The sequence below is a fragment of the Artemia franciscana genome, chromosome 12, assembly GCF_032884065.1.
Source record: "Artemia franciscana chromosome 12, ASM3288406v1, whole genome shotgun sequence".
Classification (NCBI taxonomy): domain Eukaryota; kingdom Metazoa; phylum Arthropoda; class Branchiopoda; order Anostraca; family Artemiidae; genus Artemia; species Artemia franciscana.
In genome coordinates this window covers 7,407,458-7,433,499 of record NC_088874.1, presented here as the reverse complement: position 1 = coordinate 7,433,499, position 26,042 = coordinate 7,407,458, and the positions used below count along the sequence as shown (strand labels likewise).

At 35.2% G+C, this 26,042-nt stretch overlaps 1 protein-coding gene across 2 annotated transcripts in view; it reads left to right on the top strand.

Moving 5' to 3' along the window:
• The first annotated feature begins 3,371 nt into the window (after positions 1 to 3,371).
• LOC136033626 (bromodomain-containing protein 7-like) overlaps positions 3,372 to 26,042 on the top strand; it is an 80,849-nt gene continuing 58,178 nt past the window's right edge. The window contains exons 1-3 of one of the 2 annotated variants that reach the window (XM_065714425.1): positions 3,372 to 3,545; positions 13,909 to 14,126; positions 17,227 to 17,649. In XM_065714425.1, the coding sequence (XP_065570497.1) occupies positions 3,509 to 3,545; positions 13,909 to 14,126; positions 17,227 to 17,649 (678 nt within the window). In that variant the 5' untranslated portion in view covers positions 3,372 to 3,508. The remainder of the gene's footprint in view (positions 3,546 to 13,908; positions 14,127 to 17,226; positions 17,650 to 26,042) is intronic. The other variant, XM_065714426.1, reaches the window with a different exon arrangement.

Here is a 26,042-nt window from a genome sequence, read left to right as displayed (position 1 = left end):
TCAAGCTGGTTTAGACTCATGCCACACAACTCTTTTTACCTGGGAATACCAATTTTTTGGTTTATTTAAGCAATTCTTCGACCTTATTCTTGTAGTAGAATCGGGTAGATTTACGTATTTCCTTTTTAATTGCTTTTCTTAATTTATTAGTTTCATCTAGTTTACCATTTCTGAAAGATTCATTTTTTTCTAATTAACGCTTTTATTGGTTGATTAATGAATGGTCTGTCCCTGAAGCACTTTTTAAATCTTTTTTCTGGGAAAGAAATTAGATATTTATCATTTAGTTTTTTGCGAAAGGTAGTGATTTTCTCATCAAGATTTTGCAAATTATAAATATTGAGCGGATAGTTTTAGGGGTGGACTATTTATTACAGGATAATTATCTTATGTAGGAACTCTCAAACCAGAGTCACATTGGTAGGGAGACTGGTTTGAAATGAGCAAGTAAATATATAGTGCTGCCCTACATTTCACTGCAGCTAGCCTGAATAATTTAACCTAATTTATCATAAATGAACGAATAAAAACCCTTTATGCTGCCCTGTAGCATGCCGCTTTTAGCTTGATTAAATTAGCATCTAAATAATTATATAGGAAGAAGTGAACAGGTGGTGCTGTCCTACAGCAGACTGCAATATGCTGAATATTGTATCCTCTGGCTTATCATAAATGAGCAAATAAATAGATAGTGCTGCTTTGTACCGCAACGCAGCTAGTCTGAAAAATTTAACCATTCTTTTCTTCATTCTTGTACCCAATTAACTGTCTTTTCTTTTGGTTTTAACTCTATGCTAGCTTCTTTGTCGTAGAAGCAAACCAGAACTTAAGGAGTTTCGTTTTACTTTAGGCCTGTTCTATTTACCTACTATTATGCTTTGAAATTCCTCGTTCGGGGCCGAATAAGTTATATCTTCTTTTTGGCAAACGTATTTATAAGTGGGAACTTTAAATATTGAAGAACCAAGGACCTGAAAATAAAATTGTCCCTGGACGTATTTTAGATCTATTCCTACCTAAAATCTGGGATTTATATGATTTTCCTTCTGGTTGTTTCAAAATTACCTAGTTTTTAGGGCAATACCATAATTTTATCAGTTTTGCCACTTTAAATCGTGAAAATCAATCAGGAAAACTAATTAGCTAAATTTGAGAACAAGTTGTGTAGGTAATATGTTTATAATTAGAACAAGTATAAAGTTAATATAATTTAAATAAAGTACAATTCGTGTAATTAAAATAAACATAAGAATAAAGTAATATAATTAGAATAAAGTAATATTAGAATAAGATTGTAATGTGGGAGTTTTCCCTACTTTTAATCACCGCTCTTTACTTCTTGTTTACGATTATAAATAACAAAATATTTATTAGCCGTAATCGAAATAACACAGGTGTAATTTGCCCTCATCCCATAGTTACCTGCAGTTTATTCTCCGTGTTCAACGCATTTATACATTTTACATAAAGAAAAATTATAACTAGGGTTGTAGGAATCGGAGTGATTTTCATGGGTGATTTGCGTAAGATATTTTTTTTTTATTAGAACTAAGGTCTTTTTTATAAGAACTATTTTTATAACGTAGGGTTATTTTTTATTAGTTTTTTTATAGGTTTCTTTTGTAAGAATCTTATTTCACTGTAGGTAGTTGGAGAGTTGTATTTTAGAAGACTTATGTTTTAGGGAAGGGTAAAAAAAAACTTAAGAATAACAGTTGGATTTTTTCTTTTTACCCTATCGACGCAAGACTCCAGACTATCCTTTCAAGACCAGATGAAAATGTCATATTACACTTACAATATTTAAATTTTCAACAAAGTACATCTACCCTTCGTTTGTCTGAATTGCCACCAAGTCCTATAATGTCTCAAAAGGGAAATAATAAAGAAATATTAAAAAGATTTAACCTATTTATGAAAATATTTAATTGCAAATATTAAATTTAATTTCGGCTGATATAACAGACGTTACTTAAAGTGTTTATTATACCGATATCTCTTACCACATCTTCAATCTCAATTGAGATCAGTTGAACTCTTTACACTCAACTGATTGATCCAATCTTTTCAGTTGAACTCTCATGATTGGTCCATGAAGTTCTCCAATCGTTTCTTCCTACTTATTTGGTTCTTAAACCAATCCGACCTCACTACGTTATATTTTCTTTTCTCATTTGTGGAATCACTTGATTAAATTGGTGCCAAGTTTCCTTAGCCATATTTTAGATCCAGGGCCGCTGGAATCCGAAATCACAAGCTGGGTGAAAATTCATTCAAACCCTTAATTTATCACTAAACCAAAACTAATCATGTTTTATCAATAAATTTACAATAAATGTAATTTTAATAGTTTTTTTTTTTTTAATACGATATCGATGAAGATGGATTAGACCTGTCCGCAGTATCCAATAGTCCTCGCGCGCTGTTATATTTTTGGGTAGTATACTGCAGTGTAAATTTCTTTAGCCGCTTTGACCACAAATTCTATGTAATGTTCAACCTTTTTTTAACAAAAAATATAAATCATGAAAACTTCTAATTAAAAAATAAAGGTTTCAATCATAAATTCAGTGACAAATTTCGACGTAAAAAGAAATTTTAGACTGTTTCTTTCAGGCTTGAACTATAGAGAAATTAAGCAAGGGAAACAACTTAAGAATATATCTCACCTATGAGCTATTCGATCCCCATCCACTTCAGAAAATCCTTATAGCAAAGTATTAAATAAAACAAAAATCCGTATATTTGAGACTTTTGCTTGGAATGTCATGTCACCCCGTGAAAAATATGATAAGACAGGGTCTCACTTTTGACTTTTGTACATTTTATCTTTTTTTCTTTTTATCCACAACACCAATTAACAAATACCTGTTTGTTAAAGAAATTTCTTATCACCATATAAACAGGACTGTCAAGATGGATGAGGCACCGCTAGTGAATAAACTTCTTATCTAAATCATATCTAAGAGTGGGCTCTTATGGACCACTTTTAGGATATTCGAACATAATTTATTCCAGTGCATTTGCATCTAACTGTAATTTTAGTTTCTATTTGTCTACTTCATCCCATTTTGATCTATATTTTTCTGACTGAAAGAAGGTTTTAGTTATGTTTAAAGACAATTAATGATATCTAAAAGTATATGACATCTAAGCGCCTTATCGTACAATCACCTAAGAGTCGGGTATCCGGGTACATTTTGGGTATGTACGATGACGCTAATGTGTGCTAGAAGCCCGAGAAACTGAGAATAGACGAGCACAAGCACTAAACCATGCGATGATTCCAAGTGGTCTATGCTTAGTTCTGAGCTTACCAAGAGATAGATGTCTCTTTAGAAAATAAAATATTTGGATAGATACCTCTGAATACTAACAAAATTACAATCTTATTTGAAGAAATAAACGCAATTCAAAAATCACTGGCCTATTGATCAACGAAGCATAAATATTCTGATAATAAAATCATAAAGGATAATTTTAAGCTGTTTCTTCAATTTTGGTAGCGATGGGAAAGCACAAGAAAATAAAGAGTTATGAAGATGGTAAATCTTTTATTTATTTAATGCAACAAACTCCAGTTCAATCTTCTTTTCCAATATAGGCTAATAGTTGTTATAGGCTATGGCTAGATTTGGGGTTATTGACAATAAAACGTGTTAAGAAAATTATTTTAATGGGCAAAATGCCAAAAAATTGTTGTATTTGTAACCAGCTCCATGTAAGAATACTATGGTGTCCAGGAGCCACATGATAACATTGATCTCTCAGGCTTGTGGAAAATACTATATAGTCCCAATTAAGTAGATCAAAGACAGGCTCAAGTGTGAAGGCAAAGCTAGTGAAATTTTGGCTTTACATGAATAAAGGAATACAAGAAATTTAAAACCAAAAGATCTAAGACCACTATTTGTGAGATTTCCTGTTCCAAGAGATAGGTGTCCCATCACAAAACAGACTAACAATGGAGGTCACAGGTAGTAATAGGTATAAGCTTCATTTTAGAGATGTCTAAGTTAAAGAACTGTCATTAGAACAGTACTAAAAGAAGACAGGCTGGTAAAATTCTAGTTTAGTGACTTCTTGCTATCTTGGAAAAGGGTTAGGGGTAAAATTCTAGTTGAGTGACTTCTTGCTATCTCAGAAAGGGGTAAGGTTAGGAAAATGAAACTTTCAGGGATTGGTCTACAGGCTAAAGTATATCCCAGGCAGTGCTGCAACAAGTACTCCAAATTTTTACTTAAGTATCAAGTATTAAGTACTCATTGTTTTTTTACTTAAATATCAAGTAATAAGTACTTTCCAAATTCTTACTTAAGTATCAAATATCAAGTACTTGCCAAAATTGCACTTAAGTAATACTTCAAGTACTACTTCAAGTATTTATTATATGTATATATATATATTTATATATATTTCTGATATAAAGCCTGTGCTACCTTTTTAAAGCCATTCTGAAGGCTCCTTAGCCCCTTCCCTTGCCTATAAAATGTCTCCTGTCATTCCTCTCTTGGAAATCTTAATCAAGAACCAGAATTTCCATTTTAACATTTTTAACTGTTTCCCTTGTTTGGCTGGTACACACCCAATGAAGTCCAAGAAAATAATATGAGCCAATTTTTTGACCCAACAGCTTGAAAGCAAAAGACTTTCAAAACAATTAAGTGCAGTCAAAAAACTTCTGATTAGATCAGACAGATCACATGACAGGATTAACACAGTGCATGTAGAGTTGAACTTCTGGTGACTAGTGTTCAGTCAAATCTGGCATGTTTGAAAAAATACACAGTTATTCTGAAACATGTGGGGATGATAAAAAAAAAATATTAAATTTTTTTTCTCTTGTTTGGCTGGTAAACACCCAATGAAGTCCAAAAAATAATCTGAATCAATTTTCAACACAACAGCTTGAAAGAAAAAAACTATCAAAACAATTAAGTGCAGTCAAAAAACTTCTGATTGGATCAGAGAGATCACGTGACAGGATTAATACAGTGCACATAGAGTTGAACTTCTGGCGATTAGTGTTCAGTCAAATCTGGAATGTTTGAAAAAATACAGGGTTATTCTGAAACATGTCAGAATGGTGGAAATGATATTGAAAATAGAAAAACAAACTTTGGATTGGATTTAAAACAGATAAAAGGTAATAAAGTAGTTCATTCTCTGATTCAATAAGTAAAAACCTTAGCAACAAAAAAACTCAAATTTAAAAGTAAGGAGCCAAGTGAGTCAGTTGCAGACTTTTTTAATAAGGGAAATTAAAGCTCAATAATCAAAAGTCAAATATTAATTGATGGCATGTCTCGCCCACGGCACCTTTACAAGGAAACTGCCTTAAGTTTTCAAGTTAAATATCAGAAACGCTATGAAAATGTATGGCATCTATATCCTTTGGCTGGTTTTCACTCAAGCAAGCCGCATGGTGTGTAGTCAATTCAGATGGTTGGTAAAACTCCCTACAAACATATATTAGCCTATAAAATCATGGGCCTACAGCAAGCCTGCTTATTCAGATGCATTCCATTTGGCTGGTCAAACTGCAGAGTGAATAAATGAATCAATGAATGAACTTTATTAGCCATAAAAGTATAAAAAAAAACACAAAGTACAGAGCATTATAAATAAACAGCAAGGGAAAAAAAATTCAAACTAACAAAAGACAACATGGACTAATTAACCAGTATCAATATAGAAAAAAGGCTGCAGAGGGTTGTAAAACATGAATAAAGTAGATAGTCCTTTTACATAAATCATCACTGGAAGACTGAATCCAAGAAGGCATATCAATTAAACCAAATCAAGCAATTATTTTTCTGTTTTGAAAAAATCTGAAATTTCTGAAATAAGCTGCATGTAGAGTATGGGGATTTTTATTATGAAACAGATGAGCCATGCCTGATAAAAAAAAAGCACAGGGGCACAATAAGCGTTATAAATCATGCACAAACCATTGTGGTTGTAATGGCTTTTGTTTGGGGATATTTGTCTGTAAGCAATGTGTAGGTTTTTCATGGCTTGATTCACTAGGGATGAAAAGGTAGTGGAAAGTGTTGGACAGAAACACAGACCAAACCAACTAACTAAAGAAGAACATGGCAGAACTGCAGTCCCAGCAACGAATGGAGCGACAACATAAGGGCTATTAAAACAAATAAACTCGCATTTTGACGCATTAACTGACAGTCCAATCTTAGATAGCCCATTGGTTAATATAGTAAAATTGGAAAGCAATCCACAGTGAGTCCGGGCAACAAGAAGAACATTGTTTGCATATGCAACAGAAGACAAACCAATATTACCATAAGAAACAGAACTTTTAAGGGGACGCAGGCATGATGCAAGCACACATTTAAATATACTAGAAGACAATACAGCAGAAATTGCAACCTATCTATTTCTAGCAGCAGTTTTCACACCATGAATTGGCAAAAACCATGAGACTAAGTCAAAAATCTTCAGAGAAAAATGGAATAAAATAAGAGCTAAGAGCTCATATGGCACTTGTGACAAGGTCATAAGAACCAAGAGTTCATATAGCATGAGCTCTAGCAAAACTATAAGAATCAATAGATTAATTTAAAAGAAAAATCAGAGGCTTAATGTTGGTTGGCATTTTTAATAAGAGCTCTGAGACACAAGGTCCTTTTAAATATAAAAATTTATTAAGATCTGATCACCCACTCACAAGTTAAAAATACCTCATTTTTCTAGGTTTTCCTCTCCCTTCATCTCCCCCCCCCCAGATGGTTGAATCAGGGAAATCAGCTTCATCAAGTCAATTTGTGCAGGTCCCTGACACGCCTACCAATTTTCATTGTCCTGACACGTCTAGAAGTACTGAACTCCCCAAAGCACTGGACCCCCTAACTACCCCAAAGAGACTGTATCCAGTCCAGTTTCGTTAATCACGTATGTACGACGTTTTCTTATTCTACCCATCAAGTTTCATCAGATCTCTCCACTCTAAACGTTTTCCAAAATTTCCAGTTTCCCCCTCCAACCCTCACCCAATGTCACCAGAACTGGTTGGGGTTTAAAATAAGAGATCTGAGACATGAGTTCCTTCTTAATATCAAATTCAAAATACCTCGCAAACAGTCATCTGCTCTTAAGTTAAAAATACCTCAATTTTTCCAAATTAACACCCCCTCCAACTCCCCAAAGGGAGCGAATCCATTTCGGTTATATCAATCATGTATCTAGGACTTGTGCTTATTCTTCTCACCAAGTTTCATCCTGATCACTCCACTCTAAGCATTTTCCAAGATTTCTAGTCCCCCCAAATCCCCCTATGACACTGGATCTGGTCGGGATTCAAAACATGAGATCTGAGTTACGAGGTCCTTCTAATATGAAATTTCATCTGATGAAATTCAAGATCCGATCATTCCTTCATAAGTTAAAAATACCTCATTTTTTCTAATTTTTCAGAATTAACCCTCCCCCCAACTCCCCAAAAGAGAGTGAATTCGTTCTGTTTATTTCAATCTCATATCTATGGCTTGTGCTTATTTTTCCGACTAAGTTTCATCCCGATCCCTCCACTCTTAGCATTTTGCAAGATTTTAGGTTTCCCCTCCAATGTCACCTGATCTGGTCGGAATTTAAAGTAAGAGCTCTGAGACAAGGTATCCTCCTAAATATCAAATTTAATTAAGATCAGATCTAATTTTTCCAAATCAACCGTCCCCTCCCCAAATGGTCAAATTGGGGAAACAACTATTTCAAATTTAATCTGGTCTGGTCCCTAATATGCCTGCCATATTTCATTGTCCTAGCTTATCTGGAAGTGCCCAAACTAGCAAGACCAGGACTGACAGCCTGACAGACCTATAGAATTTGCGATCACTATATGTCACTTGGTAAGTACCAAGTGCCATACAAAGTAATTTTTCTCTGGGAATGGAATATTTGGTTGAAGGTTGGCTTCAATATGACTTATTTTGGAAAAGGGTTATTTCCAGGCTTTGGGCAAGCCATGAGTGGAAGTAGTTATAGGCCCTACTAAACTGAAGGAAAACTCGACTTTCTTAAAACTTGAAACCCCCTCCCCCTTGCCCTATTTTAGATAGGGCTTGTGGTGTCAGAGCTTGATATGAGCCCTGATCCTAGTCATCTTTGGTCTAGCTTTCATTGGATCCATTGCTCCATTTGCAAGTTATACTAAATTAAACCAAAAGCTTCACTGATATCCATCAATCTCTCACAAGCTACACTGAATTAAATGAAAAACTCGACTTTTAATTAAGCTTGGGTGTCCATCCCAGAACTCAATGCATACCATACTATTAGGCATCTTTATTCAGTTTTCATCGAAATTCATCTCCATATGCAAGTTACAGTGAATTAAATAAAAAGCTCGAATTTTTTTAACACTTAAAACCCCATCGCCCTAATTAAGCCCAATTTTAAATCACAATAGTTCAATTTCAATACAAATCTGACTAGCGGTTTTCCCGCTATACTCGATTACACAGACAGGTGGACAGATAGACAGATCTCAAAAACCTATCTTGATGGATATTTTCCACTATACAAATAGGTGATGATACCTGGATGATGGTATGCCATTGTTTTCCTTTTTTAGATCCAATTAGCCAACATGGCTACCTAAGACGTTGCAAATCCGTCTGTCTGTCTGTCTGTCCGTCCGTCTGTGTAATCACGTATAGGGGGAGAAACGCTGGTTGGATTTGGATGAAAATTTTGATGGCCAGATTTGGTGCCAAGGATCATGAGACACATCAAGTTGAAAGATGAAGACCCTAGCTCAAATAAAACAGGGGGGAGAGGGCTTTACCTGCTAAAAACAGTTTTTTGTTTAATTCAGAGTAACTTGCGACTGGAGTGATGGGTCTGAATGAAAATTGAACCAAAGAGGCCTAAGACCATGACATATATCAAGTTTTGAGACAAAGACCCTAGCTCAAATTTAACAAGGGGGAGTGGGTTTTAATTCTTGAAAAATTTAAGTTTTCTGTTTAATTTAGTATAACTTGCAAATGGAGTAATGGATCCGAACGAAAACTAGACCAAAAATGCCTAAGATCAGGGCTTATATCAAGTTCTGGTATCACAAACCCTATCTCAAATAGGCCGAGGGGGAGAAGGTTTCAAGTCTAAAGAAAGTTGAGCTTTCCTTTGATTTAGTAGGGCCTATAACTTATGAATGGAGTGACAAATCTGAAGTCAGATTCGTCTGAATACTTGAATTTGCTGGAACGAATTTGACAAAATACCACTGCATTGGATCCAGCTAGAATTCCTTAGACTTGTTTATTGCAGACAACATTTGGATGGGCAAAGATTCATAGCTTCAGTAGTTTTACCAATAATATGGTCCTGAAGATGATGAAATGGTAGAAATCTGGTTCAGTTGACGAGATGACAAAACTTAAACACTAATGTCAGAAATATAAGCCCAAATGGACTACAGTATGCAACATTTAGCACAAAACAAGGGATTTTAGCTCACTGTCGACCAGTGAACTGTGAAATAATTTCAATTTTCTTTGTTATATAACCTTTATACAAAAATTAAACCAAGTGTTAATCATACTATAGTTTTTTTTTCATCAAAAACAAATACCTTATTTCATATCCAAAAATAAGGCATGGAGCTATATCTGAGTTTACTCCAAAATGTAAAGGATGATTTTTTCTTGTAAATTGCTAAAGCACAGACACACAAAAACTATATCCGAGTTTGCTCTAAATCTAAAGGTGATGTTTTCTTGTACATTGCCAAAGCACACACACACAAAATTTTCGTGTCAAAGGTAAAGTATTTGAAAAACAAGTACATTAAAAGTATCTTAAGTAATAAGTATTTCGTAATCTTACTTAAGTATCAAGTAATAAGTACACCCTCGAGTTTTTACTTAAGTACAAGTACAAGTAATGGAAAATTTTACTTAAGTAGTACTTCAAGTAAAAGTACTTCAAGTAAGTGACTGCACTGATCCCAGGAAAGTATTTTAAAGTACCCACCTTTAAAGTACCAGATTTGGGGTTATTGACAAAAAACTTGTTAAGAAAATTATATTGTTAAGAAAATAAGAAAATTACCTGGCAAAATGCCAAAAAATTGTTAGTATTTGTAACCAGCTCCATGTAAGAACACTATGGTGTCCAGGAGCCACATGATAACATTGATCTCTATACCAGGCTTGTTGAAAATACTATATAGTCCAAATCAAGCAGATCAAAGACAGGTTCAAGTGTGAAGGCAAAGCTGATGAAATTTTGGCTTTACATTAATAAATGAATGCACAAAATTTAAAAATGCTCTAAGACCACTATTTTTGAGATTTTCTGTTCTAAGAGAAAGGTGTATCCCCTCACAAAACACACTAACAATTGAGGTCACAGGCAGTAAAAGGTGTAAGCTTCATTTTAGAGATGTATAAGTTAAAGAACTGTCAGTAGAGCAGTACTAGAAAAAGATAGGCCTACTTGGTCTGAAGACTTGCAGTGATGATATCAAGTACCCCAAGCAGTAAATTTATGACAGTTCATATAACTGACTTACCAGTAAAATGAACATACCACTCAATGCCTTTTTTTATGTTCTTTGCAAATATAATAATCACTTCTACTGCAAATGAAAATATAGCATTATTTTTTCAAAATGACCAAGAAAAGATAGTGCTGAGAAAAGATAGTGTTATTTTGTTGAGGGTAAAATTCTAGATAATTGACTTCTTGCTGTCTTGGAAAGGGTTTAGGTTAGGAAAATGAAACTTTCAGGGATGGGTTTACAGGCTAAAGTATGTCCAGGGAAGGTATTTGAAGTACCTACCTCCACTCCTTCTCCCTCTAGAGAGCCCTGACTTTTGATGACCTTTAAAAATATGTGTGTTATAAAAGTGAAACCTTGCAAAATAGATCTTCTGCTTAGTTGACATACAACAAAATTGTTTTCAGCTTCATAACTTTGCTCATTCCCATTTTAGAAGGTTTTAAAGATATGCAAATACATTTCCCAAATTAAAAAAATAAACAACATTGATATGGCTCAAAATTCTATTCAAATAACAGGAATTGCATTTTCAGAACTAAAAGCAGAGAAAAAGCAACTAGTAACTGAAAATTAAGGTAAAATGTTGTTTTGTCAAAATTTGAATAGGCATAGACCTGTCATGTAGGCAAATTTCAGGGCCCTCTAGAGGGAGAAGGAGTGGAGGTGGGTACTTCAAAATACCTTCCCAGGATATACTTTAGCCTGTAGACCCATCCCTGAAAGTTTCATTTTCCTTACCTAAACCCTTTCCGAGATAACAATAAGTCAATTAACTAGAATTTTACCTTGTTGAGCAATAACTCATACTTTAATTGAAAATTCATCATTTTTAAAAGCTCAAAAAGTACTTAAATTTGAATTTGTGGTAGAAGCAATTATTTTATTCATAAAGAATATAAAAAAAGGCATCAAGGGGCATGTTCATTACATTGGTAGGTCAGTTATATGAACTGTCTACCCCCAGAGCTACAGGAGGGCATATCACTGATCTTCTCATTATCTTTTAGCAAAGTTTCAGCTGAGTGTTTGCTTAGCCTCCTAAATTAATCAAAACAGACATCCAAAATACCTGTCAAGAATGTTACCCTAGTTTCACTTATTTGAGTTAATTACTGGTTAGAAAACAAAGATAAAACTTCAACAACTAATTGATACCCAAAGCTGTTGCTGGCTTCAAAAAAAGGGCAAACACTAATTGCAGTGAAGTCCTAGAGATGAACTTTTTTTAAAATATTCTGATTAGTTTAAAAGATGTTGCATATGCCATTATCTGACATAAAAAGTAACACTTCAATGGTGCACTGTGAAAATCTGGGGCAAAATTTTATTTAATTTCTAGAGAGAAATCAGACCCTAACACAAGGAATTTTAGGGAAAACTAGTATGAAAATAGAGAGAATCAAAAAATAGAAGCACACATTACCTTAAATTGCAGCTTGGAGCAATATAGGGATTTTTCCTTGTAGAAACTCCAGAGTTGATAACACATGACACATAGTTAAATAAATACACTTGACTAGTGGTTTGATGTTGCTGATCTGAGTGCTTCCCAGTTATACTTCCATTCTTTTGTTGACCATTTATTGTCAAGATGGTTCTTAAAGCTGTTTGTGGTTTGGGCAGCAATGGTATCTGGCAGTAATTTGTTCCAGAGGTTGGCAGCACAGTCAGTAAGAAAATGGACGCGTTGCTGCTTTGAGGAGAAATGCCTGGATAACTTCAAGTTATGTCCCCTTGTACAAGAATCCTGAGACGCCAGAGGAAGAAGACCAGGAACTGCCTTTGAATTAATAAGTTTATGAACCAGAATGGCATCACCCTGTCTTCTTATATAAACCAGAGTTGGGAGTTTCAGCTTGCTTAGCCTTGTAGGGTAAAGGAGCTCATGTTTGACAACTATCAATGATGCAACTTCTAGTATTTTGTTCATATTTCTAAGAGTTATAAAAATAATGATAATAATAAGTTGCTTATAATTGGACATCCACCATATGGCTAATATAGGGGTAAAGTTTGTTTGTGATGCAAATGAATGTTGTATTTAGATTCAGGATTCAATTATTGGTATATATATGTACATTTGGGGGGTGGGGGTGTACACTCTAAATATATAGTTTCTAAGAAATTCATAAATTTCTTAAAAAACTGCAAAACAAGGAAAGAAGTGAAGATAAAGGGTCTCCCCCTGCAAAATGTCTTAACTATGATTATTCTGCTTATTATGGAGTAAGAATTGTTTTTTGACATGTTTCCTTATGTCCAGCTGTGATAAGAGGGTTGTAATACCAGTTGGCTGGTTGGCTAATTTAAAGATTTGTATATATGTATGCTGTCAAATTATCCATCTGGTGGTATCCCCTTATAATCCACATCATGCAAAAGTGTGTGACACATTTGGAGATGAAATCAAGCATCACTATAACACTAAATATGAGAAATGAAACATCAATTAGTAAAGCAATTAAATTTAGTTATTATATTTCAAAAATTGGGAGAATGCTATGACTGATAACTTTCTCTACAGTATGATGAATTTTGCTGGTGAATCTGAGATATCAAATTTAGGGGAAATTCTACTGTTGTTATGCCAAGGGGGCAGATGATAAACTAAAAAATCATAATATTTGGAATAAAATTGGTGGTTTATGTTTTTTCTCATCCCCAACTTTTTTTTCAACTGTAAGGAAAACATTCTTCACCTTGCCTATTTTACTTTTTATATCTTCCTTCCATTCTGCAGCCTTACTAATCATGCCACCTAAGTTATTAAAGCTATCCAATGACATGAGTTCACAAAAAAGTTTTTTTTTTGGGGGGGGGGATAATTTTATCCAAGTCTGAGGGTAAGCTTGTTAGGTTTCTTTCAAATGAAAATGACTGAAAAGGCATTTTTGAATGAAAATATATGGTACCAAAGAAGATATTTTCAAAATCTAAGGGGCACTTGCCCCTTCCCCCATGTTTCTGGATTGACACAACTAGAATAAATAAGTTTTAAGTAACACTAAATGAATAACAAACTTTGCTGTTTTAATTTATGTCCAAAAGGCATCCCTCTTCTCAAAACTTATTTTTGGTTTGCTATATTGAAAATTGCATATTCAGTGGTAAATATTTTTTATTTTGTTTTAACCAGATCTGGTGTGATTTCCTATTGTTGACTAAAAGTATCTATCATGACTAAGGGGTGTATATCCCTTCAGACATGTCAAAAGCATCAACCACAAAATTGGAGGCATAAATTGTATTTTCCTAGTTATCACCTTCTCCCTCCAACGACCCTTCCCCCTATTCTATTTCTAGTAATATTTTGTGATAAAAAACTCTATTTTCTTGAACAAGTGAGTAATTTATATAGCTTCTTAATCAGGTTATTATTTCAGAAGATGCTATTCAGAAGGCTTCTAGCTTGCGTTTGATTCTCAAAGTTGGGGGGTCAGCAACACCTGAACAGAGTGATTCTCCTGCATCCTTGAGGCATGGTGATGAAGTGGGTCCTGGCTCCCCAGATAGCATTGAAAAACACAAAAAGAAAAAGAAAGAAAAGAAAAAGAAGAAAGAAAAAAGCAAGGAAAAGAAAGAAAAAAGGCATAAGCATAAGGTAAATGAAAGCACAAAATGTCTATATATGATAATGAACTTCTCTTTGATCTTTGTTGGTGTAGGCCAAAGTCCAGTAAGCAATGTCTTTTAGGAATAAAAAATATGCTAAGCTAGTGTTTTTTTCTGCTTCAAGTAAGCATTAGAAAATGAGTGTCTAATAATTACAAAATTTTAAATTATATTAAATTAAAATTTTATATGTGAAAGATATGAACAGGACACATTTAGTGCATCCTGTTAGCAATGAGAAGAGTTGCTCTTTGTTTAGGGGTGGGATGCTGTTTTTAGACTCAAAAGTCCCAAAAATTAGTAAGATTTGCAAAATTGCTAAAAAAAATCCCCTACAAAACATTCCTTGTGGGAAATTCTCCTTCATGGAAAATTTCCCCCATCCCTGCACAAAATCCCCTCCTTCCATGCAGTAAGTTTCCCCTGTGTTTTGATAATGACGGTATTTTTAATTTAAAACCAATTGAAAATATTTCCTCCAGAGATTTCCTCCTGCAAAACCATTTTCCTCCTGGAAAATCACCCCCTGCCCATGGAAAATTCTCCCCCAGGAAATTTATTTATGTGCTGTCTGTTTAGAGTCAATACTGAAAGTGAATGAATTCTGCTTTTTAATTAGTTTCTGTATATATTTTTTCTGTTTTATTTTTCTAATTAATATTATTGTTTTATGTAATAGCTGTTGCACAATACTTATATCTGTTACAAACAAACGTTTCAAAATAGGGTTTAGTACATACTAAGAAATCATAATATTTGGTTTATGTTCACTCTACATAAAAGAACAAGTATAAATTAGGGCATCATTTTCTGTTTTGCCAAAAAAAATGCTCTGAATGCCAATATGGATACACAACCCAAGATTGATTAATAAATATAATACTGCTACTACTACTAGCAACTCAGCACACCACCAAGCCACTTGAGGCAAACAGAGTTACACACCCTCTGCCTCCATCCCAATCTATTCATAGCCCCCTTCTTTATACCCTCCAATTAAGTGCCTATTTTCCTTAAATCTTCTTTACAACATTGTCTCAACCCTACCATGGCAGCCCACCCCAATGTAATAATATAAATATAATAAGCTAAATATAAACAACCAAGAGAGATAAAACTCTACAAAAAGAGTTTTGTATATTATACAAAGTTCGAAAGTTAACGAACTTTCATTCGTTAAGCTAAATATGGTTTGTAAATAGAGTGTCTGTAGTGAAGTTTCAAAAGTTTTCTGGCAAAATCAAAAGGCTGTTTACCTGTAGTTTAGTATTATTGTTTAAGTTATTGTGGAGTAGTTAGTTGTTTTTTCCTCGCATTAGGCTACACTTGTTTTTTATTATTGTTGTTTTGTTTGGACGCCATAGTACTCGGCCGTCCTGGCCGAGTGGGTTGGTGCGCTGGATTCGGGATCCCTTGTCAGAGAGGACGCGGGTTCGAATCCCAGTGTACCCAATTCTTCAGTTTGGGACGAGGGTCAGTGGCGTGACTCTGTAAGCTTAGCTAGAGTCGACCCAGCTCTAAATGGGTACCTGGAGAAATCTGGGGAAGGTAAACAGGAAGGGTGTGCGAAAGCACAGGATGGCTGGCCCCCAACCCCCCATTGCACTTCCTGGCTGAAGGGCCAAGAAACGGAGATCAGCACCGCCGGTACTGACTGTAAAGTCTAATGCCGTATCCTTTACTCTTTCCTTCTTTTTTTTTACACCATAGTACTTGAGGATTTTCCAGAGTGTAGTTTGATGAACACAGATGAATGCTTTCTTGAAGTCTATGAAAATTAGGTATAGCGTGTGTCTCCATTCGTTTGTCTCTTCTAAAATCATTTTTAGTGCACAAACAAGTTCTGCTTATTTCAGGCTTATTTTTCAGGTTTATTTCACAGGGCTTTTCATAATTTTTTAAGGTTGTTCTCAGGTGCTTAAAAATTGCTTTTCTAGTGTTGAAATTAGTTTTAGAAAGTTCAAAATGCTTGTGGACTCTTAACTAATTTACTTTACTGTTTTTTTAAGATATGGCCTGAACTACATAATAGAATCAGGACTTTTTTCATTATAAATCAGGAATATATTATATATGTACTTTTTTCGGTTATTTAATTGGAACTCAAATATTGGTATTGCAAAACTAGCTTTTTAAAACTAGGAAGATAAGTTATTGTTCCGAGATTTATGAACGTTTTTTTTTACTATTAATTTCAAAAACAAGTTTTTTCATAAAAAAAGTATTTTAAAGAAAAGCAAATAGACAAGAAGAAATGAAGTCAAATAATAATTGAAGCTTACAACAACCATAATTTGCTATCAATAATTAAGTGAAACCATATCGAATGGGAATTGAAATAACTAACCAAATCTTCTCTGAAATGAACAGAAATTGCGTCAAACAGGGATAAGGCTAATTTCCCTTATGTCTTCTAAACACCTGAACGTCGTTTGCGCTTTACTGAAAAAAATTTTATTTCGAGCTATTTGTTTTTGTTTCTTATAAGATCAAACAAATTATCATAATAACCAAGAATACTGTAAGTTTCAATAATTTGGATTTATAAACGTAATAAAAGGGAAGATTTTTAAAATGTATTTTGTGCTCGGTAAAGCATTGTATGGTTTTCCCACTTGTTTGTGTATCCCACAGGAAGTGCTGGGATTACACCTTTGAAATGTAGCCTCAACTTCATAGTAGACAAAAAAAATTAATTAATTTTATTGCCAGAAGAAGCATTATATTTATTTTAAGAATATATTTTCTATGCAGTTTTTGTATTATTGAATTGGAACTTCAAGGGTGGAATTGCAAAACAATCTGTTTTAGACTAGAATGATAAACTAATATCCTAAATATGTGAACGTTTTTTTTAATATATACCATTTTGTGTCAGTTTCGTTCTGATTGCTCTGCAAAGGAATTTCAATATCTATCATGTTATTTTTCGACATCAAGGCTGGAATTGCAAAACTAGCTGTTTTAGTCTAGAATGATAAACTAATATGGCAAATATGTGAACGTTTTTTAATATATACCATTTTGTGCCAATTTCTTTCTGATTGCTCCACAAAAGAATTTTAATGTCTATTATGCTATTTATCAAGGACAAGAAGAAGGACAAAGATGATTCTAGTCAAGAGGATAGCATGGCAGATGAGCCAATGGATACAACCGCTGAGCCTGTGTTGAGCCTTCCTGAAACTGTCAAGATGGAAGCACCAACAGTTCAACACGACATTGAAGATGGCAAGAGTTTGACAGAATCATGCGAACAGAAATCAGATGATACCCCTGAACTGAAAGACGGATCCAGCGCTAATAGTGTTGATAGTCAAACTGGCTTATTAGTGCTACTTGAAATCCTTTTGAGCGAGCTTGAAAAAAAGGATCCAAGTCAATTTTTTGCATTGCCAGTTACAGATGAAATTGCACCAGGATATTCTGGTGTAATTAAGCACCCTATGGATTTTAGCACCATGAGAATTAAGCTTAAAGAGAAGAAATATACTCATCTCAACCAAATGCTGGTATGTTGGTCTATGTTTTATATTGCTTTGTATTGTCAGAAACAACTATGTAATCAAATCAAGTACCTAAGCAAATTATTTTTTGAAGGGGGAGGGGAGTAATAAATTAAAACATTTTATTTGATAATAAGAGAAGAATAAGAATTTGCTTTAAACATTTAACTTGAATAAGAAACGCCGAGGAATCCAGCAAACTTTAAAATTTGACAGCCCCCCCCCCCTATCTACACATGTGCATGGTACAAGTTGTTCATTCAGTATTGAGGAGACCTTTTGGAAGTATTTTGGAATGGAAGTATTTTTTTTTTATTATTGATCTGATAGCTAGTCAGAACTATATAGAAATTTTAAAGCGCTTCCTTTACAAACAAATAATTCTTATAGAATACCAAGTAGTAAATTTTGTTATTGGTGATCAGGCAATATAAAATTTTTCCTCGATTTGGATTCGACTTCATTTCTCCAAACTTCTAGCTTAAGACTTAGCTTAAGACTAGCTCTAAGACTTCACTTCTAGCTTGATTTTCGATTTTGATGCACTTCAAATTTAGATATAAATTTACAAATTTAGATATAACCCGTTACGCATTGCCGGAATCTCAAAAGAAATGACATTCAAGAAGAATCCCATCTGCGTATCAATAACGATCATATTTTTTTTCTTTTTAGATATTTGAAAAATTCGCCCCTCCTTTCCGGAAAGTCCCCCTTCTGTGGAAAATCCCCCCAGTTATTATTAACGATCGCATTTTTAAGCTTGAAAGCATTTGAAAAGTCAGGCTAGGATTATTAACTTATTTTTTACCACCTAAATATAATTTTTTTTCAAATATTTATGTTCAGAAGTGTCTAATTTTAGTCAGGACGAAAAGCGCTTGAAAGATTAAGATGTATGGGGGGGGGGTGAGAGGGTTTATACCCAAAACCTTAGCAAGAGATCCAGGGGGTGGTAAGCCCCCCCCCCCTCTGTGACATAGTGGTGGATTTGTGGTTGGGACCGCTTGCTCTGGTTTGGGTTAAGGAGAAAGTTTTTTTTTTTGTAATCGGTTTTAATAGTTGAGTTTTTGAGAAGTTTTTAATTATTAAGACTGTGTCTTTTTGGAAACAAATTTGAAACAAGGTTTCAGTTACTTTTTGCGGTCTCTGTTAGACTTTACTAATGACGAATACCGCCAAGAAGTATTTAATCAAATTTAGGATTATCAAGGGAGTCTGTCCATATCAAACAGTTCGTGGTAACGAACTGTAGTAAGGAGCGACCTGGCTCAATAGTAACCAAAACGGGGTTCCGTCCAAAGAGAACGGATCCGTTCCAATTATGTCAATCACGTATCTAGAACTTGTGCTTATTCTTCCCATCAAGTTTCATCTCGATCTCTCCACTCTAAGCGTTTTCCAAGATTTCTGTTTTGTCTAAGCGTTTTCCTGACCCCAAAAGGTAGTTCAAGACCAATTTTTTTTTACAATAAAAAACTTAACTCACTCGCTATAGCGGTCAGAAGTGCAAAAGCAAAACATTATGCAGAAAATTTTAAATATCATACTTTTTTTTATAGACGGTGAACAGCTTTTTATTTTTTTTATGGTTGGGCGGTTTTCATGCCACTTGGTATTTACCAGTTAATCCGGACCAGTTAATTCGAAAAATTAGAAAAAAATGAGGTATTTTTAATTTACGAACGGGTTATCAGATTTCAATGAAATTTGACATTTAGAATGATATCGTATCTCAGAGCTCGTATTTCAAATCCCGACCGGATCCGCTGACGTTGGGGGGAGTTGGAAGGGGAAACCTAAAATCTTTTCGACTACTAAAGGAAATACTAAACTCGATGTAATTTGTACAAATTTGTCAGAATATTATAGTGAACCTCAAGACCTAGCTCCCCTTGGTAGTAGCTACCACTACATGATAAAGTGGGCTCTGCTACCTTTGTATAAAGTAAAATATGTAGTTGAAAAAGTTTCCTACCGACCTCTTGGGGTCTGTTAGAATTTCGAAATCGGATTACATCCGAGTCCTGGGATGAGGTTGCAATTTTAGAGTCCTCCGATGAAAAAGCTAAATTTCTGCAAGATAAATTAAGAAACAAATATGAAGAATGCTTCCCTGAGAAAACTTCCAAGTGGTACAACACAGATCGTCCTTACATAGCCCAAGAAATTAAAGATTTGATTCAGTATAAAATTCAACTAAGAAAAGAAGGGGAAATAGGAAATGCTAATATGCTCTGCAACAAAGTACGTAAAATGACAAGAAAAGCTGCAACTGAGTATTACCAAAAAAATTGATAACCCTTTTGAATCAAAGCCTAGCATGTGGTATAAGGAAATAAAACGAATTTGTGGAAAATCCCCTAGTGGTGTAAATTTTGTGTTCAGATTCTAATGACGAAACAGTTGCTAACTAGTTAAATGGTTAACTAGTCATTTGGCTAACTAGTCAGTTGGTCATTTGGTCATATGGCCAGAACGATCCGTCATTGCCGCTTCTTGATGTAAGTAAAACGAACCAAAAGTGTTCGTAAAACGAACCTGATGTAAGTAAAACGAACCAGAAAATTCCACATGATGACGTTCCTTTACCTACCATTTCTGAAGATCAAGTTTTTAGTAAAATAAAGAAACTTAAGCGACCTACTGTAACTCCCATAGATATTCCGATTGAACTCACAAAAGTATTTCCTGACAAATTGAGTAAGCCACTAACACAAATTTTTAATTGCATTTCAACTTCTCAGTTCACACACAGATATGGAAACTCCAATCTGGTTTCCACTCTGAATTGGGTCCCTGTCGAAATATTTGCTCGTTTTTCGTCTTCATATTTTGCTACAGGCTGACAAAATCCCAGTTTTCTTACCTATTTGTTGTTTTTTTTTTTATTTATTATATCCTTTTCTTGGTCTCATACGTCATGTATAGACAGTGTGGTCTCAGAATGTATTTAGATAACATGGCCCCCCAGAACCACCCGAAGAAGGGCTGCAAGTTATTGAAGCTGCCCATTGTTTCCTATAGGGAAACGTGCCTACATTTTTCGTGGGGAGGGGTATGGGGATGGATATTCTACGGGGAAAATCTCCCAATGAAGTGGAAGTTCCAGGACGTAAATACTCCAGGGGTAATTTTACAAGGGGGGAATTAGCCAGAATTCGTTTTCAAATTTTGTATTAATCAAATTTGCTGTATTTGTCTTGATAAATCTGTCAATGGCAGAGGGTCAATTTCCCCATTCGCTGAAAATGGCCAAAGTCATCCAGCTTCGAAAGTCTGGAGCTCTTTCGAACGGAAACTAAAATTTATAGTGTTCTTTTAAAGTGACAAAAAGTATATTGCTACGAGAAACTGGTATTTTCTGCCATTTTATGGCACCACTACTTATTCTTCTTTTTTTGGACTTTTGTTAGATTTCTCGATTTGTTTTATTCAAACAGTTCTCGGTAACGAACTGTAGTAAGGAGCGACCCGGTTCAATAGTAAATGAAACTCTAAAGAACTGAATTTTGATACTAATAGATACATCAAAAGAATCAGATTTTTATGCTAATTTTAAATATATAAGTTTCATTAAATTTAGTGGTACTCATCAAAAGTTACGAGCCTGCGAAAATTTGCCTTGTTTTTGAAAATAAGAGGAAACAAACCCCTAAAACTTATAGGATCGCACACCATCGCATTCAGCGTATTAGAGAACCCTCCTGTGGAAGTTTCAAACTCCTATCTACAAAAATGTGGAACTTAATGTTTTTTGCCAGAAGTTCGGTCACGGGTGCGTGTTTATTTGTTTGTTTTTTTTCCCAGGGGTGATCGTATCGACTAAGTGGCCCTAGAATGTCGCGAGAGGGCTTATTCTAACGGAAATTAAAAGCTCTAGTGCTCTTTTTAAGTGACAAAAAAATTGGAGGGCACCTAGGCCCCCTCCCACGGTCATTTTTTCCCAAAGTCAACAGATCAAAATTTTTAGATAGCCATTTTGTTCAGCATAGTCGAAAAACATAATAACTATGTCTTTGGGACTGACTTACTCCCAAACAGTCACCGGGGGAGGGGCTGCAAGTTACAAACTTTGACCAGCGTTTACTTACAGTAACGGTTATTTGGAAGTGTACAGACCTTTTCAGGGGGATTTTTTGGTTGGGGAGGATCGGGTAGTTGAGGGGAGGGGGCTACGTAGGAGGATCTTCCCTTGGAGGATTTTGTCGTGGGAAAAGAGAAATTCCATGAAGGGGACGCAGTATTTTCAAGCACTATTTAAAAAAAATGAAAAAATAAATATGAAAAAGTTTTTTCCACTGAAAGTAACGACCAGCATTAAAACTTGTAACGCTACGCATATGGGGGGTTCATCTCTTCCTAAATTCCTCGCTCTTTCCGCTGAAGTATTTTTAGTAATTTTAACTATTTATTCTACAGCCTTTGTGATTCAGGGGTCAATCTTAAAGAATTGGAAAAAAAGTAAAGCTTTAGTGTAAAGAGCGAGGTATTAACGAGGGGGCAAACCCCCTCATATACATAATGAATATATACGAATATAGAAGTTCGTTACGTAAGTCAATTCGTAAGTTACGTATATTTTTACTAATAAAAACGTTCGTTAAAAATTAAAAATCTAATTGCCTTTTTAAGTAACCGAAAAACTGGAGGTCAACTAGGCCTCCTCCCCCACCCTTTTTCTCAAAATCGTCTGATTAAAACTAAGAGAAAGCCATTTAGCAAAAAAAAATTAATGCGCAAATTTCGTTTTAATTATTCATTTGCGGAGAGCCAAAATCAAACATGCATTAATTCAAAAACGTTCAGAAATTAAATTAAAAAATAAGTTTTTCAACTGAAAGTAAGGAGCGACATTAAAACTTAAAACGAACAGAAATTACTCCGTGTATGAAAGGGGCTGTTCCCTCCTCAACGTCCCGCTCATTACGCTAAAGTTATTTACTGTTTTATAAAGTAGAATTGAGAGAAAGAGTCAAACTTTACCGTAAAGAGCGAGACGTTGAGGATGGAACAGCCCCTTTCATACACGGAGTAACTTCTGTTCGTTGTAAGTTTTAATGTCGCTCCTTACTTTCAGTTGAAAAACTTGTATTTTTTTTAATTTAATTTTGTAAGAAGATGTATGTGTGTTACTTAGCGTTACACTCCAATTACATCGCGCTGTTGGCTTGAGTCGTATTTTAGTTGTAACTATTTGCATTAATAAATGTTAACCTTACCTAAAAACCATTGTTGAACTACTGACTCACTTCTGTGATTCACTTCTGTGAGTGAAATTATGGATGCTAGGCGAGGTGGAGCAGCGTTTAATTCACGCAATAAGTTTTAAAAAAAAGTACTACAACATCAACACCGTCGTGACAAGAACCGAAGGGCCGATCAAGAACCGATCATTACACATATAAAATATACTGAAAAACACGTAAAAGCTAAACAATTAGGACCATTGAAAGAAAAACGCAGTATGAATTTTAAACTATTATAAAAATTAGTCGTTCGTTCTTTGATATTTACTGTACATATAGAACTGACAAAATCTAACATAATCTATATATATAAAAATAAGTTGTCTGTCCGTTATGCCAGATTATATCTTCTATATATATAAAAGAAAACAAACTAGAATGTAAAAACCGGAAATTGCATAAATATTTCGAAATATTTTGACAATAGATTAAAGTAATTCGAAAAAAGAAAAATGGTAAAAAACGAAAAAAAAACTAAAAAGAAAAAACTAAAAAAAACTAAAAAATTAAAAAAAGAAAAAACCTAAAAAGAAAAAACGTAAAAAAATAAAAAAGATAAAAAACTAAAAAGAAAAAAAACTAAAAAAAGCTAAAAAACTAAAAAAAGAAAAAACTAAAAAAACTGGGAATTGCACAAATATTCCAATATATTTTGACAATAGATTAAAGTAATAACAGATACCCAAAATTTTGAGGTTTAATATAAATTGTTGGAGCTTTACCATGCTTGGCACGTAAAGATTTTTCCAAGTGTCAACGTTAGAATGAACATTGGCAAATTGAAGAAAACAAATCAATAAAAAGAAGAAACTAAAAAAAAAGAAAAACTAAAAAAGAAAAAAAATAAGAAAAGAAAAACAAAAAAAGAAAAAAAAACTAAAAAAGAAACTGTAGCTATATATATATAAAAATAAGTTGTATATATGCATGTTTGTTTGTTTGTGGGTTTACATTTGACGTCATTATAAGTACATAAGGCTTTGTATATGACGTCATTATAAGATGACACTACATACCGGGACACCGAAACACAAATGACGACCGGGACACAGGGAATATAAATGACGACCGGGACACTCAAAGAGAAATTACAGACCGGGACACAAATGACGACCGGGACACCGGGACAGAGGGAATATAAATGACAACCGGGACACTCAAAGAGAGATTACAGACTGGGATACCGGGACACAAATGACGACCGGGAGACAGGGAATATAAATGACGGCCAGGACACAGGGACACAACTACAACGGGGACGCCGGGGGCACAGGGGGATATATAAATGACGACGGGGACACAGGGAATGTTCGATTAGCAATCACCATCAACAAAGCTCAAGGGCATTCGTTAGAAAAATGCCGGGACACCGGGACACAAATGACGACCGGGACACCGGGACAGAGGGAATATAAATGACGACCGGGACACTCAAAGAGAGATTACAGACTGGGATACCGGGAAACAAATGACGACCGGGAGACAGGGACAGCTAGTAAAGAATATAATACAAAGCAAAAATTTTATTAAAGAGAAAATAGACACAAAACTGTACTTAGTTCAATATAAATTCGTATTGTCTTTCACCAACAAATAAGACCATGACAACAGAATTAGAACTTCTTTTTTCAAACATGACACTAAAAGGTTATTGCTCGAACATTTTTCAAAGATCAAAATATACAACTAAAAATAGCCCTCGCAGAGACATAAGCAAATGTAAAGCTATACTTATTTCTTCTTCTTTCTTTTTTTTCGGAGCCATCTTTTATTGGTGGGTAAGCTGGAGTGGTCGGCAAATATATAGGACTTGTTGGTGAGTAAGTAGGACTCGTAGGGCTATACGAAGGTGTAGTAGAAGAACAATTTGGAGAAGCTGGAGAAAAGGAATACGCTGGAGAAGTTGGCGAGTAAATTAGGAGAAGCTGGACTGTACGTTGGCGAACTTTGCGAGTAAGTTGAAGACGTTGGGCTATAGGTTGACGATATTTGGAATATGTGGTTGAAGTTGGGGTGTATGCTGGGGAAGTTGGAGAATAATCTGGAGATGTGGGTGAATACGAAGGACTTGGAGAATAATTTGTTCTGGTTGGGGAATAGCTTGGTAATCCTGCCAAGTACTACAGAGACACAAACCCTGGAGTGCTTGGCTATACGATGGAGATGTTGGATTAACTTGGTGAAGGAGGAGCGTAGCTTGGCGACGTTGGTGAATACCCAGAATTCGTAGGAGAATAAGAAGGAGAACTCGGTGAACAGCTTGGAGACGTAGGGGAGTAGCTGGGGGAAATTGGATTGTAAGAAGGCGATATAGGAGAATAACTCGGTGACGTGGGTGAATAGCTTGGTGATGTTGGTGAATAGCTTGGGGACGTAGGAGAATAGCTAAGTGAGTAACTTGAAGATGTTGGGGGATATGTTGGAGATGATGGGGAGTACCTTGGAGACGTAGGGGAGTAGCTCATAAAAGTAGGAGGGTAGTCAGGCGAAGTCGTCGAATATCGCGGGAATAACGGCGAATAGCTTGGTAAAGCTGGTGAGTAACCAGGACTCGTTGGACTATAGTTCGAAGAAGTTGGTGAATATGAAGGACTCGCGGGACTATAGTTTGGAGAAGTCGGTGAGTATAAAGGACTCGTTGGGCTATAGCTTGGACTTGTAGGTGAATATCTTGGTGATACGGGTGTTAGGCTAGGGCTGGCAGGCGAGTAAGCAGGACGTGTTGGGGAGCAGCTAGGGAAGGAAGCACCTGGACTAGGAATATGAGGACTCATTCTACCAGGACTTTCTGGGCTATGCGAAGGTGACCATCCAGGCGAGTTAAAAGCCGAGGACAAGCCATATGCTTCTGTGGCAGCAGATGGTGACAACGATGGACCACCAGGATCACCAGCTCCAGCCACTTCCTTGGCTCTCACTTCCGTTTCATTTGCTGATACAGGTTTTGCGTTGCTTGGGTTTTCTTTGTCATCGTTGATTTTTTCATCAGGTGATGTTCACACACAGTTGTTACTGCCTCCAGCTATCTTTATAGTTGCACTTGGATGAGAAATAGATTCTTCTTCCTCCTCATCTGGAGCCCCGTGTACGGGAGTCTCGGTTTGCTCATTGATCGACGATGTCGGTGCATTAGATGGTTGACTTTGGTTT